The sequence below is a fragment of the Bos mutus genome, chromosome 15 (genome assembly GCF_027580195.1).
Source record: "Bos mutus isolate GX-2022 chromosome 15, NWIPB_WYAK_1.1, whole genome shotgun sequence".
Taxonomy (NCBI): Eukaryota; Metazoa; Chordata; class Mammalia; order Artiodactyla; family Bovidae; genus Bos; species Bos mutus.
In genome coordinates this window covers 1,132,496-1,152,587 of record NC_091631.1, presented here as the reverse complement: position 1 = coordinate 1,152,587, position 20,092 = coordinate 1,132,496, and the positions used below count along the sequence as shown (strand labels likewise).

General features: G+C 48.4%; 1 protein-coding gene and 1 long non-coding RNA gene across 2 annotated transcripts in view; one reads left to right on the top strand and one right to left on the bottom strand.

Annotated features, from left to right (window-relative positions):
• OSBP (oxysterol binding protein) overlaps positions 1-10,308 on the bottom strand; it is a 28,022-nt gene extending 17,714 nt beyond the window's left edge. The window contains exons 1-3 of the mRNA XM_070383272.1: positions 9,727-10,308; positions 5,039-5,247; positions 2,629-2,879 (exon numbers count right to left, since the gene is read on the bottom strand). Coding sequence (XP_070239373.1) covers positions 2,629-2,879; positions 5,039-5,247; positions 9,727-10,094 — 828 coding nt within the window. The 5' untranslated portion in view covers positions 10,095-10,308. The remainder of the gene's footprint in view (positions 1-2,628; positions 2,880-5,038; positions 5,248-9,726) is intronic.
• Positions 10,309-10,413: 105 nt separating this feature from the next.
• LOC138990978 (uncharacterized) lies at positions 10,414-11,610 on the top strand. The gene is made up of 2 exons (XR_011466995.1): positions 10,414-11,314; positions 11,349-11,610. It is a non-coding gene; the product is annotated as an uncharacterized lncRNA (long non-coding RNA).
• The last annotated feature ends 8,482 nt before the right edge of the window (positions 11,611-20,092 follow it).

The window sequence follows — 20,092 nt, the reverse complement described above, 5'->3', positions numbered from 1 at the left end:
TTAGAGACTTGCTCTGGCAGCAAGAAAAGCTGTATCCTAAGCAAGCAGGCAGCTGAGCGAAACTCACGCACTCTTCCTTTGCATTGACACTGCCTGTTTTGAGACGTGATGTGCTCACAGCACTTCTCAGGCCTTGCCATTATCCCCTAGGGAACAACACATGGATTGAAAACACGCCTTTCCAGCAGTGACCGGCTACAGAAGGGGCAAAGACAGTGCACTCTGGAGAACAGAGTGAGAGCGGACACAAGCTCTGGATACCTAGAACTCAGGGAAAAAGAATTCTCCCCAGGAACAAAGACAAGCATATTTTCAAGAAAAAAGTTCAAGATAAAGTTTCAGTTTTATGAGACATTTTTAAATCAAGAGGTGTTTTATGTAGCAAATATTTATCATAGTAGAGAAAAAATTGTCATGGGAGCTGCTGCTGCTGCTAAGTCACTTCAGCCGTGTCCAACTCTGTCCGACCCCATAGACAGCAGCCCACCAGGCTCCCCCATCCCTGGGATTCTCCAGGCAAGAACACTGGAGTGGGTTGCCATTTCCTTCTCCAATGCATCAAAGTGAAAAGTGAAAATGAAGTTGCTCAGTCGTGTCCGACTCTTCGCAACCCATGGACTGCAGTCCACCAGGCTCCTCCGTCCATGGGATTTTCCAGGCAAGAGTACTGGAGTGGGGTGCCATTGCCTTCTGCAGACTTGGATAAAAGGCAACAGACATTTGTTTCCTAAGCTGTTCTATTTCATACATACATTTATGTACTATTGATTAAATGCCCTGTATGATTCATGAGTTTTCCTGATCACAGGAGGACCAGAAAAGCAGGCACCGAGAGTGGAAGAGTCTGGAAAGAGCACAGGACCGGACGTCAGAGACAAAGGTGCCCGCGCTGGAGCGCGGAACGCGGACTGGTGCTGCTGGGAGGCGCTGACCTGCCCCCAACCCCTAAATGGACAGAACAGCTTCCCTCTTCGCCTCTGTGTGAGTCAGAGCACGCAAGAGTGTTCAGTGTTTCAGAACAGGGCACAAAAATAGCTTCTATTATGGGGTTTTAAATGCAGGAAAGTAAAACTTCCCTTGGTCAGAGGAAAAGACTTTCGATCTCTGAGAGCCGCACGAACTAAACTAGTTCTAAACAGAAGCCTCATCATCACTTATTCAACAGGGAAGAAATCTGGCCCTACTGAAGGCAGTGTGAAAGTAGCTTAGTTGTGTCCAGGTCTTTCCCACCCCGTGGGCTGAGTCCATGGAGCTCTCCAGGCCAGGACACTGGAGTGGGTTGCAATGCCCTCCTCCAGGGGATCTTCCCAACCCAGGTTTCCTGAATTGCAGGCAGATTCTTTACCAGCTGAGCCATACGGGAAGCCCAAGAATACTGGAGTGGGAAGCCTTTCCCTTCTCCAGGGGATCTTCCCGACCCAGGAATCAAACCGGGGTCTCCTGCATTGCAGGCAGATCCTTTACCAGCTGAGCTATCAGGAAGTGTTAAGTTCCTCCCATTTAAGTAGACAGGAAACAAAAGCACCACCGTGTAAGTCCTTTCTCACAGATTCTCACGTGCCTTGAGAACTATGCTCTCGTGTTCCTACCTGGAAGCTGACTAACACAACCTGCCAGGTGAGGGTCGGTCTCCAGCAGAGGAAGCGAGGCACTGTTTACAGACTGTGTACTCATTCCATACCTATCCCCCCATATCTGCCCCACATCACCAGGGCCAGTGGCGCTTTGGGTTTACCTGGAGCCCTGCCTCCAAGCAGCCGAAGCATCCCACAGACCCATGACAGTCACCCGAGCTACAAGTCACAAGGGGACAGAAGCTCTGGTCCCTTCTTTTGAAAAAAAGTGCCCAAGGTTGATTATGTCATCTCATCACCTGAAAGTGTGCTGAAGTATTAGTTGCTCACTTGTGTCTGACTATTTGCAATCCCATGGGCTGTAGCCCACCAGGCTCCTGTCCATGGGATTCTCCAGGCAAGAATACTGGAGTTGGTTGCTATTTCCTTCTCCAGGGATCTTCCGGACCCAGGGATCAAACCCGTGTCTCCTGCATTGCAGGCAGACTCTTTACCAGCTGAGCCACCAGGAAAGCTCTATCACCTAGAGCTCTCTCACCTCTCAAAGACTAAAGGTGAGACTCACCCAGATTCCAAGGTTCTCAGTAATACCTGACCCAGCCCCCCACTTACCACACTGCAGGCCAGCATGCACTAGCAAAGCAGGGGTCAGACTCCAACGGAAATCTCAAAGAACAGAAAGGTGGAAAGGACCCATGAAGATCTTTCAGTTCCAACCGATAGAGTTAAGAAAAAGAGATAAGGAGGAAGGGAGGAAGAAAGAAAAACAAAGAAAGAGTGAAAGGAAAAGAGAGACAAAGAAAGAGTCGCAACCCCGAGAGGTGAAGGACTCGGCGTTTCCATCAGAGGCCCTGCTGGGGTAGAAGCCCTCCTGATGGCTCGAGCAGGGCAGCGCGGAGGGTCATTCTATCCATCCACCCTATTCAGTTTCACGCAACAGACACTGAAACTCAAATCCCCTGAACAAGGAGGCAGGACCTGTGGTCTACACTTGGCCAATTACAGCCTTCCAGCATGTGGGGAGGGGGCGTGGCCTTTCCCGCAGGGCGCTCACGTTGATCATGGCGTTGGACGTGATCCTGAAGAGTGTGGCACGCTCGTTGACCTGCTTGATCTTCTCGCTGCTCTCGGCCGGCAGCCGCAGGGCCTCCAGCTCGCTGAGCGAGCGCTGCAGTGCCGTGCCATGCTTGGCGATCAGGTCGTTGCAGGTACTCAGGTCCTCCACCTTGCTGGACAGGGTCCGCAGCGTGTTCTGCAGCTCCGTCTTGTCGGTCTGGGAAACGGACTCTTCGTCTCCTGACTCATCTGTGGGGCGAGAAGGGGAGCGATGGGACTCCAGGCCCAGGGCCGAGAGCCGGAACTCTCCCGGTCCACCCACGGCGTGACCAGCCGGGCTCACCGCCGCCAGGGGGCTCTCCAGCACCGGTCCTCGGCCCCGCTAGGGCGGACACGGAGGCAGGTAACAATCGGCGTTTCTCCTGCTCCCGCTTTTCTAGTTTTATCAAGGTGTAACTGACGTACGATGCTGTTTTAAGTTTGAGGTGCACAGCATATACATCTATCGGGAAATGATTAAAGTAACTAACCTCCGTCACCTCATACAAACACAAAAGGAAGGCTTTTCCCTGCGATGACACTTTCAGGATCTGCTCTCTTGGCAACTTTCAAACACACGGCACAGCAGAGCTCATCACAGTCACGTGCTGTCCACGCCATCCCTAGTACTTACTTGCCTTCTAACTGGAGGCCCGCACCTTTGGACCGCCCTCACCAACCCTCTCAGGGCCCACCCGAGGTTCTTCCTAAAGGTGCGGAGTCTCTGGCCCCACACCTAGAAAGGCTTTGATCCGGCTGGTGTGAGGCAAGGTCCAGGAATCTGTACTTCGCAAAGCTGCCTGAGTGATTCTGATGCACACTGAGGTCTGTGAACTAGTGACGAGAGGTCAGGGTGGAGAAGCTAAATGGCTCTGACGGTTGGGAATGAATTATTGAGCCTTTAACCATAGCGTGAGGGTCCCAAAACAGTCAATCTGACTGTGAATGCCAACCCACAATTATCTGTTGGGTGACTGGCAGGCCCCTGTATGTCCTGGGCTGAGTCGCAGCCCAGCCGTCTGTGAACCACACTCACATCCTCAAAGGGCACATGAATTCCTCTTTCCTACAGGAGGACTCAGGAACCTCACGATGAATTCATCCGACACTGAAGCCACCGCTGCACGGAAAGCCGTGCAAGGCCTTCTGTTAAACGCCTCCTGAATAACAAGTCACAGAGAGGCTGTGCCTGCCTCTCACTGGCAGGTTTGTCCTTAACGCTGCGTAACTGCACAGTTCTTTTCTAGCCACGTCACTTCCTCTGGGGGAGCTAAAATCGGCACTAAAATCAAAACAAAACAAACGAGGAAAGACCTGCCCTGTCTATATCTGCTAGACAGAGGGGCAGGGCCAGAGTCAGAAAATAACCTGTGACGCAGAGATTTATAAAGCAGGAAACTTGGCTTTCATTGCTTAAGAGACATTAAACAGCATGGGGAACCACAAGAGATAAGAACAAGAGATGAACAGAAGTCAGCAGGTGAGCAGCACGGTCAGCTCTAAGCAAACAAGCTCAGTATGATTAAACTACCACTTTCCTTTAAGAAAAACCAAAACATAAGCAGACTGTGCTTTTTAGTGACACTATGGTACCAAAATAAAGATTTTTCACAGAAAATATCACAAGTAATTTTTTCCCATGTGTCTCAGGCATGAAACAGCTCCGGCCGCCCGACCCAGGTGTCAGGCAGGGATGAGGGACGGCTGGAGCTACTCTGCCCCAACCCGTGAGAGCAACCCCTCCATCAGGGGTCTCTGCCCACTGCCAGGGGGTTCACACATCATGCTTTGGCAGTCTACGGAGATTGCTGGTTTCAATTCAAGTAAACAACCAGTTAAGTAAGAAGATGTCAGGAGAAAAGGAAACAGTAAGGACAGAGCCAACCTGTGAGTTCATCGGTTTTGATGAATTGATCTGGCTTATCAATAAAATCAATAAATAAAAACTGATTTATCAATAAATCATCCTTTCTCAAGATTTTAAGGCAGTCAGTGAGCATTAAAAGGCAAAAGCTAACTGCCATGCTTCTAAGACAAGAGTTTCCCAATCTCAACCGCTCTGACATTTGGGGCCAGCTGCCTCTGGAGGGGTGGCCGGGGGGCTCTCCTGAACACTGGTGGGAGCTTCAGCAGCAGCCCTGGCCTCTGCTCCCACGTGTCAGGAACACTGCCCCCCTCAGTGGTAACAAGCCGTCTCCAGACATCACCAGACGTCCCCTGAGGGGCTGAACTGCCCGGCTGAAAACCAGCCCTCCAGGAGAGGTTCTGCCTGCCGGGCAGCCAACGGACAGCTGGTAATTAGACGACAGTGGGGGCAAAGGAGAGCTGCGAGTGCGGGGGAGCGGAGCGTCCCCAGGGGCTCGCCCCACCTGACTCAGCCAGCATCTTCACCGCCTTGGCCTTGGCCAGCTCCAGGGCCGTGACCCAGCGCTGCCGCTCCACCTCCGAGCTCGCCTTCAGGTGGTAGGTCTGCGCGCCCCCGTTGGAGATGATGAAGTTGCAGGAGTCCTCCACCGTGATGTTGGCCGTGGCGAGGTTGATGGTGCCGCGGCAGGTGTGCCGCATCTCTGCCTTGGACCTGCAAGAGCGAGCCAGACAGCTGAGCGGACGCAACCGCGTCCCAGCCTTTCAGACATGCCGCAGTCTCAGCAGGCAGCAAGTTCCAATACGCCCCTCGCACGGCTCCCTCCAATTAGAAAGCCAATCAGCAGGGACTCCCCTTCTGAGCCTGAGCGAGTTCTGAGTTGGAGTTTACTGCTCCGCTCTCCCCCTCACCCTGAGCTTTGGGAAAACAGGCTTCACTGAAGGCGAACTACAGACAGCATTAACCCAGCAATTTTAAGTGTACAATTTAGTGAGTTTGGACAAATGTAAGCAATTGTGCAACCACCTCCACAGTCAAGATGGAGAACACTTCCATCACCCCCAAGAGTCCTCTCAGGCCCCTTTGCAGTCAGGAGCTACCTTTCATTTAGCAAGATACAATTATCAAAGGGTGCTTTATAAATTCATGCAACCAAATTCTGTATAATAATCTCATTCTCTAAGAGAAAGAAGGAGTTCTCTGGCGGGCCAACGGTTAAGACGCTGTGTTCCCAGGGCAGGGGGCACGGGTTACATCCCACATGCCACGTGGTGTGGCAAAAAAAAAAAAGTTAAAGAATAACTCCATTTTACAAATATTGAACAATCCACTCCCCCAGTCCACTATAACTCAGCCCCAGTGAGAACTGTCATATCACTCTTAAAACCATCTTGCAGACATGTAAGGCACACTTAGATGTTTAGAGTATTAAATATTCCATGTGTGCTTAGCTGCTAAGTGGTATCTGACTCTCTGCGACCACATGGGCTGTAGGCCGCCAGGCTCTTCTGTCCACAGGATGATCCCCCAGGTGAGAATACTGGAGTGGGTTACCATTCCCTTCTCCAGAGGATCATCCCAACCCAGGGATCAAACCGCATCTCCCACACTGGCAGGCAGATTCTTTACCACTGAGCCACCAGGGAAGCCGTTAAATACTGACTACAGCTTAAATGATATGAAAGAGGAGTCACTAGCTCTCCGTGGCAGTGAAGAAAGAATATTCATTAAAAGAGCACGGGGTGGTATAATCTTTCAGGAATATATTCTTTCCTAAGGTCCACTGATCTCTATTGGTGGGAACTCCTAAGCCACCCTATTAATAGCTAGGAGAAATTCAGCAAATCTCTTCTCAGAGGACTGGGTGTAAAAATTTTCTTCATTGCTACTGACTGACAGCTCTATTAATAGGCTAACTCTTGAACCTTACAGCCCTGCTTGGTGACAACAAGCTACAAGAGACTTGGCATGAAACAGAGCTGCCAGCGCAGCCGAGTGTACAGGGCGACCTGCACTCATTTCCCAGCCACCCGCCGACCTGCCCAGGGGACCTGTATGTTGAGACTGCAGTTTTCCCTGACCAACTTGGAACAGAAAGAGGTCAAAGTCCTTTGCCAACTGCCAGCGTGCAAAACAGGGCCGTCTCTCTTTCACGAGTGCCAAGCGGCCAAACACACCTGGCACATCCCAAATTCCTGCATGCCGGAAACGATGACACTCGCTCCATCTCTAGAAACCAAGACTGGGGTAGGCTTGAGAAAGCCTGTTTGCTGTGCTTAGGAAGACAGCTTGGCTATTGTTCGGTTTGTCACATGAAACTGGTTTTTCCTCCTCAGATGCACAGACTAGAAGCCTGGGATCGCCGGTGGGGAGGGCCGGCGTCTCAATAAACCAGGCCATTTTCCACCTCCCGCACCTGCCATGCTGTTACGTGACCCCTGCTCTTTCGACTCCTCGTCCCCTCCCCCACCCCGCGCTGCAGTTACATTATGCTCACCCTCACTTTCTACTCCAAAGGTGCAACTCGGACCTTCTGCCACATCCCTCACAATGCGCTGAGCTTTTCCACAGGCCGCTTCCTAGGAATCTCCTCTGCTCAGGTCATGTCCATCAACTAAAAAAGTTTCCTGAATCATACAGTCTACAGTACTTGTAAAAATACCAAAGGACTCTGGAAGTTTGGGCAGGCTTGACTCTAGAGCTCTTGGGCTCGAGCAGATATCCCTCTGCTTATAAACGATTAGTGCATAAGTATTTCAAAAGACATGCTTTTCAGGGTGCAAGAGGAGTTCTTCAGGCACCACAGTATTAGGTGGTGTTCTTCCCGGAAAAGGCCAGCCAAAATAGTAGCTCCATCTCTAGAAGCTAGCCAAGAAAACTAATACTACGGGCTTGTCACTATGTGTCTGGGAGAGCTGGGATTCTACATATGGTTTTAAGTAACAGGACAGCTGTGTAACTTTGTATATAACGAAGAACAGGATAGGTAAAAAGAAGGTTTGCCAAAACCTATTAGGACAGTTCATCAGAAGATGGGTTTAGGAAGCACTTGGTTAAAAACAAAACCGTTATTTTGTAAAAGGCATATACAGGAGACGGTTTTGGAGGCATAAAAAGCAGGAGCCAAGATGACTTGGCTAAATGAACCCTAAGAACATGGGGATCCAAAGAACCAGTTTGGAAGAATACCAACTGGTTGATAGAAAGGACTTCAATGTGATTTTGAGGGTAGCGTGTAGACTTGATAATTCCGAATGCTGTTCCTTGGTTGGTTTGTGGGTGGAACGGTCTTGGCTGGCAAGGACAGGCCCGTGGCATATTTCCCAATACATGGTTTGGTATGTTTGGGAAGGCGTTCTAGCTGTAGTCAGACAGGTACCACTAGCTCTTGTAGGAGAGAAATTAAAAGTGGTTACAAGTACTTAAGAGATAACAACATATACGTTATTACTGTCCAACCAAGATCAATATTGACCAAGACAGGTACTGATTAAAGACAAAACTGGGCTGGAAAGTGGATCTGATTAAAAACTTGCATGAGGAAAAATGACCACACATTAAGGCTCTCAGCTGATACACAACTATTAAAAAATGGGGAATCAGTGTTAATACTGACTTATAAGCCAGGCTAGGATATGAATCAGTTAACATTACAATGATGGTCAATGTAACAGGAAAATATGAACTTGAGCAGGGGAAAAACTCTGGAACAAACGAAAACTTTAGATTTGTGATTTAACCTTAAACTGATAGTCCCGGACGAATAATTAAAACGGAAAATTAAAAACGAAAATCAATTCTGAATAATTCAAATGATACACATAAACGTTCACGATTAATGTCACTTAAGCAGTGAGGCTGCACTAAGGCGTTTTCTACCGTGTTAGAGACCAGGTAAGAATGTGCTCCTACTTCCACAACCTCCAACTCCAGTCTTCAATTCCTTTCAAGATTCTTTAAGAGTCAAGACAATGAAGTTGAGGGAAAAGAGATTCCTTCACCCAAACTGTCCCAGTGGCAAAGCGACTCCTGGCAGAGGGCAAGAAATACAGTCTTAACAACAATCTTTCGGGTCTCAAATAGAATGGTCTTTATAAAAAGATTTCACTTAGATTTTCCACTATATTAAACAAAATCTTCCTTAAAGACTTCTATACATTTTGTATAACACACACAGAGTGTCTTATCTATAAACTTGCTGTAGACAAGTAGTTCTCTCTTTATCTGACTGATTCACGTAACACTAACCTGGGTTTTAGGCTGTGCTGGTATGAAAAGAACTAGTTTCAAATCCTGACTCAAGACCTTGGGAAAGCTGCCCACGCTGTCTCCGTTTCCTCACTGGTAAGGTGGGAGATCTCCTAACTTCCAGGTTGCCGTTGGGAGTCAAATACTGGACATAACACACCTGTCCAAACTGTCTAGCACTCAGGAAATGTTTGTCTTGTCCCCAGATCCAGTATCCCAACCTATCTATCTATAGTAATGCTCGTAGCCAAAAGCATGCTATGTTATGACAAGACTGTGAGTCACCACAAGCGTGTATTAAACGTCCCAACACAAGCGCTGCTAACAGGAGTCAAACAAAAGACGTGGACTCTTCTTTTGAGGAAACTTGGACCGAACTAACGGGCTGGCCCCCAGCAATCCCGGCTGGAACACTTAATGATCTCCCCTCGGGAGGGCGCGGGGGCGGACGCAACTACCAGAAACCCTGGAGGGCGCGTCTCCGTGGTGGGCTGTGCAAAGGCGAGAGCTGAGGCGAATCTGGAGGAGATAAGGCCCGGGAACAGACCCCGAGGCCACCCTGTGCGTGGCGTCCTTGTGCCTGAACGTGGAGGGAGCAACGGCGGGAACGTCAAGGGCCGCTGATAACCCTGAATTCTGGAGCCGGGGCACAGAAAACCAAGCCTCGGGACTCTTGACAGCAAGCTCCCCGGGAGCGGTGCCCGGGTTCTGCCCCCTAAGCACCGACACCGGCGCCCTCCCTGCGGACTCCTCACTGCACCGAGGCGCGGCTGGGGACACAACTCAAGAGGAGAATTGATGCTCCCGGGACAACTGGCGGGGCCGGGGGCCGGGGGGCACCGAGGGCGGGGCACGCGGGCGGCGCCGTACGTCCCGGCGCGCCCACTCTCGCGAGGGTGGGCTTGTGTGGCGGCCGGCGGGGGGACGCGCCCCGGAAGCAGTTACCTGTAGTAGCTGAGGAGCCCGTTGCTCAGCACGAACCACCGCCGCTGGTAGCCTTTGATGTAATTGGTCCATTTGAAGAGCCAGCCCTCGCGAGCCGAGCCCGAGCCCCCGGCGCCCGAGCCGCCAGAGCCCCCCGCCGGCGGCGCGGGAGCCGGGCCCGCCGCCGCCACGGCTCCGGCCCCAGGGCCCGGGCCGCTCGCCGCCACCGAGGCCGCCGCGCCCGGCACGAGCCCGGAGCCCGGCCCGGAGTCTCCGCGGCCGCCGGCGCCTCCACCTCCCACCCCGGGGGGACCGGCGCCGCCGCCGCCCGGGGCCGCCATGGTGGCCGGGCCCGGGCCCAGCGCTCCTCTGAGCTCCGTCGCCGCCATGAACCGCCGCCGCCCGCTGATACACGACCGGAACCGCCTACGAGAGCCGCCGTCGCCGCCTGGAGGGCCCCACTCGGCGAGCGCCTCAGCCGCCGCCGCGCAGCGTCCCCGCCCCGCCAGGCCGGCCACGGGGAGGAAGAAAGTCGATTGGTGCCTCCGAGTGTCACTTGCGCAGGGCCCCTAGGCCATTGGCATTTCTCTGGGACCTGTCATGCCACAGCGCCCAGTGAGCGTCCGAGGAGGGACGCTTCCGCCAGGCCCGCCGCCGATTGGTGCAGGTGAAGGCCAATCAGACTCAGGTCAAGCTCATTGGCGCTTTCCCGAAGTCTCCGGCGCTCGGGGAGGACTCGAGAATGCAGACCGCCCAGCCCGTGTAGCTGTCGATTGGCCAATATTTCTGCCACTCATTCACATAGTGCAGTCGTCACCGCCACGTCACCTCCTCCCATGAGTCGTCTCCGCGGCCCTCTTCCGCCCTTACGGATTGGTGGTTGATATCAGCTACTCAACCTTTACTACCATTCACTGAACGCGTTGAGGGAAAAGGGGCGGAGTCTACGCGTCACATCTTCACTCTCATTTATTATTGGTTGGAGTGGATGTCACACCCAAGGCGGCGAAGAGCCGGGGCGGTGATTGGAGGCGATTGGTTCCTGGAATTGTCTGTGAACGCTGGAGCGTGACACTTCTGACCAATGAAAGAGGCCGATTGAGAGATTGGGCGGGGCAGGCCAGGGCAGCCAGTAAAACCCGGGAAGAGCAATTGGGGGCGTCCCCACCTGCTTCCGCCTTCGGGGAAATTTATGAGTGGCCAAAGGCCGTGGATTTCTCTAACGCGTGTTTTGATGCTGTGTGTCAGTGTTGGAGTCGCTCTTTCTGAGTAAGATCGTCAGTTTGTTAGAGTGTTTCTGCGTAGTCGGCCTTTGCCTGAGTTTTTCCCTGCGAGCTGGAGGCCCGAGTTCCTGGGGACCCCAGAAATGGCTTCCCCAGTGTCCTCCAGAATCCACCATCCTAACTCCCTTTCCTGGTTTGCTCATCATAGTACCACACACCTTGTCTCTTGATTCTAGACTGTCATATGCTTCTCCTGATTTTGTCCCACTAGTTGCTGACCCAGCTGTGAGGCGTAAGTAGACTTGCCAGGACCTGACTTTATTTGTACTTGGACACGTCTCTAACAGTCCTAAAGGCCCTTGTTGGTTTTAGCATCATAAGCGCACGTGTGTACGCTTAACTTTGCACAGAATATTTTAGATGTGTACGCTTAACTTTGCACAGAATATTTTAGATACACTTATTTTGTTCACACATCTGTGAAAGTCACAACTTAAGTAACTCATTTAACATTTAGAACTCTTGTTAGCAAATGGAGCTTTGCGGGAACCTGGCGTCTGTTACATTTTGCTAGTTTTCCTGGACAATAGAAATAGCTGCTGGCTGGAAAACAAATCGCCTTTTCTTGGCAATGTGCTTCATGGTATCAGGAAAATAAAAATATCCTTTTTTAGAAAACGTTTTTAAGAGAAGAGACATTTATTGAATTCTGGAGATAAAATGCACTTTGAAAATCTGCAGTAGATGTAGCTTAGAGGATTGTTTTAACTCAACTAAAGTGAACCCCTTTATGCTTGAGTCATGCCTTTGCTAATTACTGGCCCTCTGACTAGGAAAGTTACTTAAGCATTCCCAGCCTCAGTTTTCGTTTCTGTTAAAAAGGAATAAAACATTATAGGGATATTGTTCTGATTAAATGCATATATGAACATATTTGATAAACTAAACAGCTACAAAATGTAAGTTGTATTGCTAAATACATCCCTCTGTTTATTTGCCAACCACAAAGGAGAAACACATACTTTTACACTGAGGAAAATCTGGCTGTCCCCACTTTAACCCAGTTAACCAACTGGGTTATCATTAACCCTGGGACAGCCAACATTTTTTATGAGATCCCTTATCTGCTGCTTTAAAAGACGCTTGTTCCTTGGAAGAAAAGCTATGACCAACCTATACAGCATATTAAAAAGCAGAGACATTACTTTGCCAACAAAGGTCCATCTAGTCAAGGCTATGGTTTTTCCAGTAGTCACGTATGGATGTGAAAGTTGGACTATAAAGAAAGCTGTGCACCGAAGAATTGATGCTTTTGAACTGTGTTGTCGTAGAAGACTCTTGAGGGTCCCTTGGACTTCAAGGAGATCCAACCAGTCCATCCTAAAGGAGATCAGTCCTGAGTGTTCATTGGAAGGACTGATGTTGAAGCTGAAACTCCAATACTTTGGCCACCTGATGAGAAAAACTGACTCACTGGAAAAGACCCCAATGCTGGGAAAGATTGAAGGCAGAAGGAGAAGGGGACGACAGAGAATGAGATGGTTGGATGGCTTCACCGACTCTATGGACGTGAGTTTGAGTAAACTCTGGGAGTTGGTGATGGACAGGGAGGCCTGGTGTGCTGCAGTCCGTGGGGTCGCAAAGAGTTGGCATGACTGAGCAACTAAATTGAACTGAACTTGTGTGCTGCAGCATGAGGTATACAGCTCCACTTAATTAAGTTTTCTTGCCAAAGTTTTCTTGATCCCAAGTCCAGTCAAGCCTTTAGATCTATCCTTCAGTTTACAGAGGCTGGAGGAATCAGTTAAACAACACCCCCCAAGGAGACAATTGAATAAATCAAGAATGTGAGACAGTCTATAAGACAACTGGTTTTACAGAAGATAAGATAGAAAGATTAAGGAAAAATGATGTGGTAACAGTCATGTGGTGATTGTTGTAAATTTTAAAAAAAATGTTTTTAAAAGAGACTTCCCCAACAAATGCTTGACTTTATTTTGATTCTGAAACAAAACAAAAACAAAAAAACTGTTCTTGTAGACATCGGAGGATAACTGGGCAAATTTGAAAATGGACTAGTATTAGATGATGTTAGGCAGTTATTACATTTGTTCAATGTAATACTGTATGATGGCTATGAATGAAAGCATGTTTAGACTCTGGAGAAATGTCACCCTCTTCAATAAATGGTTTTGGGGAACATGTCTAAACTACCTGCTAAAGAATCAAACTGGACTTACCACTACAAACTCTCATACCATGTTACAAAAGAAGTTCAAAACGGATCAAAGACTTGAATGTAGGGCCTGAAACCATAAAACTTCTAAAGGGAAGCTTAGGCAGTATGCTCTCTAACATAAGTCTTAGCAATATTTTGGAGGGTATGTCTCCTCAGGCAAGGGAAACAAAATATAAGCGAATGGGACCTACTCAAACTTAAAAGCTTTTGTACAGCGAAGAAAACTGGCAACCAAATGAAAAGACAGCTTACTGAATGGGAGAAGATATTTGCAAACTATATTTGGTAAGAGATTAATATGTAAAATATACAGAGGACTCCTACAACTCAACTTCAGAAACCCAAACAACCCAATTAAAAAATGAGCAGATGCTCTGAATAGACATTTTCCCAAAAAGACTTACAGATGGCCACCAGACATGTAAAAAGATGCTCAATATCATCTTTTCCCCTGATGATCCCTAATCATCAGGGAAAGGCAAATAAAAACCACCATGTTTTATCACCTCACACTGTCAGAATGGCTATTATTAAAAAAATATTTAACAAGTAACGAGTGCTGGCAAAGGTGTGGAGAAAAGGGAACCCTTGTGCACTGTTGGTGGGGATGTGAACTGGTACATCCACCATGGAAAACAGTATGGAAGTTCCTCAAAAAAGTAAAAGTGGAACAGCCCCATTTGAGCCGGCAGTCCCACTTCTGGATATTTATCTGAAGAAAACGAAAACGCTAATTCAAAAAACAAATCTGCAGCCTCATGTTCACTGCAGCATTGCTTACGATAGCCAAGACATGGCAACAGCCTAGAGGCCCACTGAGAGATGAATGGATAAAGAAAATATAGACTATTACTCAACCATAAAAAGGATGGGGTTTTGCAACACGGATGGACCCAGAGGGTATTCTGCTTACTGAAGTAAATGGAGAAAGACATGAAAGAAAGTACGTTACCACTTACCTGTGGAATCTAAAAAAACGAGCAAACATAACAGAAACAGAGTGACAGATACAAAAACAAACAGGTGGCTGTCAGAGGGAGACCGGAGGGGGAAGGAAGAAATGAGCCGCGAGGTTAAGAGGTTCAGGCTTCCAGTTGCAAAATAAATTAGTCATTGGTATGAAGTGCAGAGTGTGGGGAATAGAGTAATTATGTAACATCTTTGTATTGTGACAGATGGTCACTAGACATTTTGTGGCGAACATTTTGAAATCTATAGAAGTATCAAATCTCCATCTTGTTGCACAGGAACTAGCAGTGTTGAGGTCAATTACACTTGAAGAACAAATTCATAGAAAAGCAGATCACAGTTGTGGCAGGGGGCAGTGGCGGCGGGGGGAGGACTAGGGTGAAGGTAGCCAGTGGTTACAAGCATTCAGTTAGAAGACAGATGAGTCCTAGAAACTGTAATGTACGTGACACATATAATTAATACTGCTCTACCTTACATATAAGTTAAGAGAGTAACTCCTAAGAGTGCTCATCACAGGAAAAAAGAATTGTTCTATTTCTTTACTTATGTATCTATGAGATGACAAATGTTAACTAACCTTATTGTAGTCATCATTTCATGATGTATGTAAGTTGAATCATTGTGCTGTACACCTTAAACTTACACAGTGCTCTGTATTAATTAGATCTCAATAAAACTGAACGAAAAGAAACAGATTTTGGAGAAAAGTTAAGAATCTGTAAATTTCTTCTGAAATGGTAAGAACAGGAAAGAAAGCCCCCCCTCCCAAAGTAATAAACTTTGATATGCACACACACAAACACATTTACATATATGTACCTGTATATCTGACATGACTGAAGCAACTTAGCATAACACATCTATATACCTATATATAAAAGCAGACTGTTGTTATTGTTCAGTCATTAAGTCGTGCCCGACTCTTTGAGACCCCATGGACTGCAGCACACCAGGCTCCTCAGTCCTCCGCTATCTCCCAGAATTTGCCTAGATTCACGTCCAGTGAGTCAGTAATGCTATCTAACCATCTCATCCTCTGCCACCTCCTTCTCCTTTGGCTTTCAATCTTTCCCAGCACCAGGATCTTTTCTTCTTTGCATCAGGTGGCCAAAGTATTGGGAGTTTCAGCTTCAGCATCAGTCCTTCCAATGAATATTCAGGGTTGGTTTCCTTTATAAAGGCAAGTAGACACAGGTTGGGCTTCCCCAATGGATCAGCAGAAAAGAATCCACCTGCAATGCAGGAGCCCCAGGAGAAGTGGGTTCAATCCCCCAGAGGAGAGCACGGCAACCCATTGCAGTATGCTTGCCTGGGAAATCCCAGGCGCAGAGGAGCCTGGCGGGCTACAGTTCACAGGGTCGCAAAGAGTTGGACACGACTGCAGGAACTTGGCACACGCACACAAAGTTAATTGTTGAATGTTGGTGAGAAGTACACAGGTGTGTATTGTACTACTATTCCTACTTCTGTTGTGTATCTGAAAACATTTCCTTAAAGGTTTTAAAAGGCTGAGTTGAGTTAATGTTGTTGCCCACCAACGCTTCCAGAGCACCACCCACACTTCTTTGCCTGCCAAGAGACGCCTTTGACCAGCTGGTGTCCCTTCCTTTCTAGCCTCTCCACCTCTCTTGCCTTGATGCACTCCATGCTCCAAGCTGATCCCTGTGTCTGCACCACCTTTGCGCTCTCCTTTCCCTCCCTCCACAGAGTCTGCCCAGAAGACCACCGCTTCCTCGGGACTCGGGATTCCTTGTCATGCTCACTGTCTTGCTTTGTAGCTGTGTTCCTACCATGCCACCCCTCCTCGGGGTGAGTTCCCCCAGTGTGTGACCTGCATCTCTTTCATCTCTGGTTTCCTCATGACAGCCCAGAGCCTGTTACCGAGTGGGTGAGCGGTTTGGCTGCTTGCCGAACAAAAGCCAATAAATAGGCCAGGTTGGTGGAAAGGGAAGTTTGCTTTATTTCAGATGCCAGTGACCAGGGGTGCAGGGAGGGCGGTGGACATCTGTCCAGAGGCTGATTCTCCAGCCTCCGCCCCTACAAGCAGGGAGTGAGAGCTGTTATAGACAGAGCAGGGGGCCGGGCGTGCTACATGCAGAAACAGCACAGTCAGCTCGAACAGTCCTCTTCAGATTGCTCATCGGTGGTCTGAGCAGCATCATCTTTGTTGTTTTAGGTACAGTTAATCGTCCGTTCCGTTCCGTTTGTTCCTACACTTTTTGAGGCCAGTTTTCGGAGCTGTGGCTGCTCACGTCCTGGGTACAATCTGATCATCGTGTAGTTAACTTGGTGTTTCAGTTTCCAACTGGTGTTTCAGTATCGATAAGACAGCTCACAGGATATGGCTTTGAATATTATCTGTAGCCCTTGAGAAAGAACTAAAGTCCTTGACTTTGCTCAATGACATTGTTATTCTTTAGTCTCCTTTGACTGTTTCCCTTTGTTTTCACATCTTTCACTTCTCTGATTAAACATATTCTTTGACTAAGGTTTTCCACAGGCGAAAGGCATGCTGGAGGGGAGGCAATAGAGTCCTGCTCCGTCTCAAGCCCAGCAGGTTCATCATTTCACAAATATGAATTGGGCATCTCCCGTATAATCCCCAGGCTTTCGTCAAGTGTTGGGGGCAGAGTAATGAATGTATGGATACGCTCTGGTATTAAACCAGAAGCATACAAATGAATATATATAGTATATGCAGTATCTGCATGGGCTTCCCAAGTCGTGCCGTGGTCAAGAATCTGCCTGCCAATGCAGGAGATGCAAGAGATGCGGGCTACATCCTGGGTCAAGAAGACCCCCAGAGGAGGAAATGGCAAGCCGCTCCAGTACTCCTGGCCTGGAAAATTGCCCAGACAGAGCAGCCTGGCGGGCTACAGTCCATGGGGTCGCAAAGAGTCGGCCGTGACTGCGTGCACAAGCACACACTTGCACAGAGAAAATATGGACGGTAACAATATACCTGAAGTAACCTGGAGGACCACCAGGGCGCTGGGAAAGAACAGCAGGTGCAACCTGTCCCAAACAGGGATAAACTCTCTTGAAGCACCTGGGGGCTGGAGAGGACTTAGAAATGAAAGGATGGGGATAGTCTTTCTTCTGTGAAGAAAGAAAAGAGAGGCAGTACCTGAGGCACAGGGGTTAGAGGTGGAGAAGGCAGGTGCGAAAGGCCTGCAGGGCCTCCTGAGGAGCGTGGGCTTCATTTCAGGAGCAAAGGGAAGCAACTAAAGGTGCGCAGCGTGCGTGCTGTGTCACTTCAGTCGTGTGCGACGCTCTGCAACCGGATGGACTGTGACACACAAGGCCCCTCTGTCCACCGGATTCTCCAATCTAGAGTACTGGAGCGAGTTGCCGCGCCCTCCTCTAGGAGATCTTCGCCACCCAGGGATGGAACCCGTGTCTCTTGTCTCCTACTTTGGCGGGCGGGTTCTTTACCACTAGCACTGCCTAGGAAGCCCCGGGGTTAGGACAGTGACCCCGTTTTTAAATTTTTTTTTTTGCCTCACTGCATTGTTTGTAGGATCTTGGCTCCCTGGGAGTGAGAGCCCTGAGACTTAACCACTGGACCACCCGGGAAATCCCTAGACTTCACTCTTGATACTGTACATTCCGTGAGTCTTACAAGTATGTACCGACATGTATACACCATTATAGTTTCATACACCATAGTTTTGGGACTTTGTTGGCGACCCAGTGGGTAACACTCCATGCTTTGAAGGCAAGGGGCACAGGCTGTAGCCTGGGCGGGGGAACTAAGAGCCCACGTGCCCTGGGGTGCGGCCGAGTCAAACAAACCTGCCTCTTCATACAGAACAGTTTCCCTGCTCTCAAAATCCTCTGTGCGTGTTCATCCCTCCCTCCTTCCTGCTGGAGCCCTGGTGACCAGTGATCTTCCTACTGTCTCCGCGGTTTTGCCTTTTCTCAGAACGTCATATAGTTGGAGTCACATAATATGCAGCCTTTTCAGATTGGCCTTTTTCACTTAGTTACATCCATTTACGGTTCTTCCATGTCTTTTCATGGCTTGATGCTTTGTTGCTGTTTCTTAGTTGCTAAGTCGTGTCCGACTCTTTGCTGCAACCCTATGGCCTGCAGCAAGCCAGACTCCTCTGTCCTCCACTATCTCCAAGAGTTTGCTCAAATTCATGTCCGTTGAGTTGGTGATGCTATCTAACCATCTCATCCTCTGCCACCCCCTTTTCCTTTTGCCCTCAGTCTTTCCCGTCATCAGGGTCTTTTCCAATGAGTCAGCTCTTTGCATCAGGTGGCCAAAGTATTAGAGCTTCTGCTTCAGCATTAGTCCTTCCAGTGAATATTCAAGGTTGATTTCCTTGGAAATCAACTGGTTTGACTGATTCGACTGGTTTAGGATTAACTGGTCCTAACCTTCTTCTTGCAGTCCAAGAGACTCCCAAGAGTGTTCTTCAGCACCACAGTTAGACTCTCAAGAGTGTTCTTCAGCACCACAGTTAGAAAGCATCAATTCTTCAGCCTTCTTTATGGACCACCTCTCACATCCGTACATGAGTACTGGAAAAACCATAGCTTTGACTAGACAGACTGTCAGCAAAGTGATGTCTCTGCTTTGTAATATGCTGCCTGGGTTTGTCATAGCTTTCCTTCCAAGGAGCAAGCGTCTTCATATTCATGGCTGCAGTCACCGTCCACAGTGATTTTGGAGCCAAGAAAAAAAAATCTGCCACTGCTTCCATTTTCCCCCCTTCTATGTGCCGTAAAGTGATGGGACCAGATGCCATGACCTTAGTTTTTTAAATGTTGAGCTTTAAGTCAGCTTTTCCACTCTCTTTCACCTTCATCAAGAGGCTCTTTAGTTCCTCTTCACTTTCTGCCATTAGAGTGGTATCATCTGCATATCTTTGGTTATTGGTATTTCTCCCAGCAGTCTTGATTCCACCTTGGGATTCATCCAGCCGGGCATTTTGCATGATATACTTTGCATAGAAGTTAAATAAGCAGGGTGACAACACACAGCCTTCCATGATCCTTTCCAAGTTTTGAGCCGGTCAGTTGTTTCATGTCTGGTTTTGTTTCTTCTTGACCCGAGTACAGGCTTTTCAGGATACAAGTAAAGTGGTCTGGTAGTCCCATCTCTTTAAGAATTTTCCAGTTTGTTGCAGTTCACACAGTCAAAGGCTTTAGCATAGTAAATGAAGCAGATGTTTTTCAGGAATTCCCCTGCTTTTTCCATGATCCAATGAATGTTGCAATTTGATCTCTATTTTCCTTTGCCTTTTCTAAACCCAGCTTGTATATCTGGAAGCTCTTGATTCAAGTACTGATGAAGCTTAGCATGAAGGATTTTAAACATAACCTTACTAGCACGTGAAATGAGCACAATTGTATGGTAGTTGCAACATTCTTTGGCATTGCCTTTATCTGGGATTGGAGTGAAAACAGAACTTTTCCTGTCTTATGGATCCTGCAGAGTTTTACTCAAGGCTTGATGGTGGTTTAGTCCCTAAGTTGTGTTGACCTCTTGTGACCCCATGGACTGTAGCCTGCCAGGTTCCTCTGTCCATGGGATTTCCCAGGCTAGAATGCTGGAGTGGGTTGCCATTTCCTTCTCCAGGGAATCTTCCTGACCCAGGGATCAAACCTGGGTCTCCTGCATTGCAGGCAGATTCTTTACTAACTGAGCCACCAGGGAAGCCCATCATGGCTTGATAGATGATCTCTTTTCAGCACTGACTAATAGTCCATTGCCTGGATGGGCCACAGTTGATCTTTTCACCTACTGAAGAACAACTTGGTTGTTTCCAAGTTTTTCTATTGTGAGTAAAGCTCCTATAAACATTACTGTGCATGTTTTTGTGTGGATTTAGCTTTAAACATACTTGGGTAACTTTCATGCTTTTTTTTTTCCATCATTCTCCACATTGTCACTGGCTTGCTCTCCCAACTGTTGCCAAATAATAGTTTCATATGCAGATTT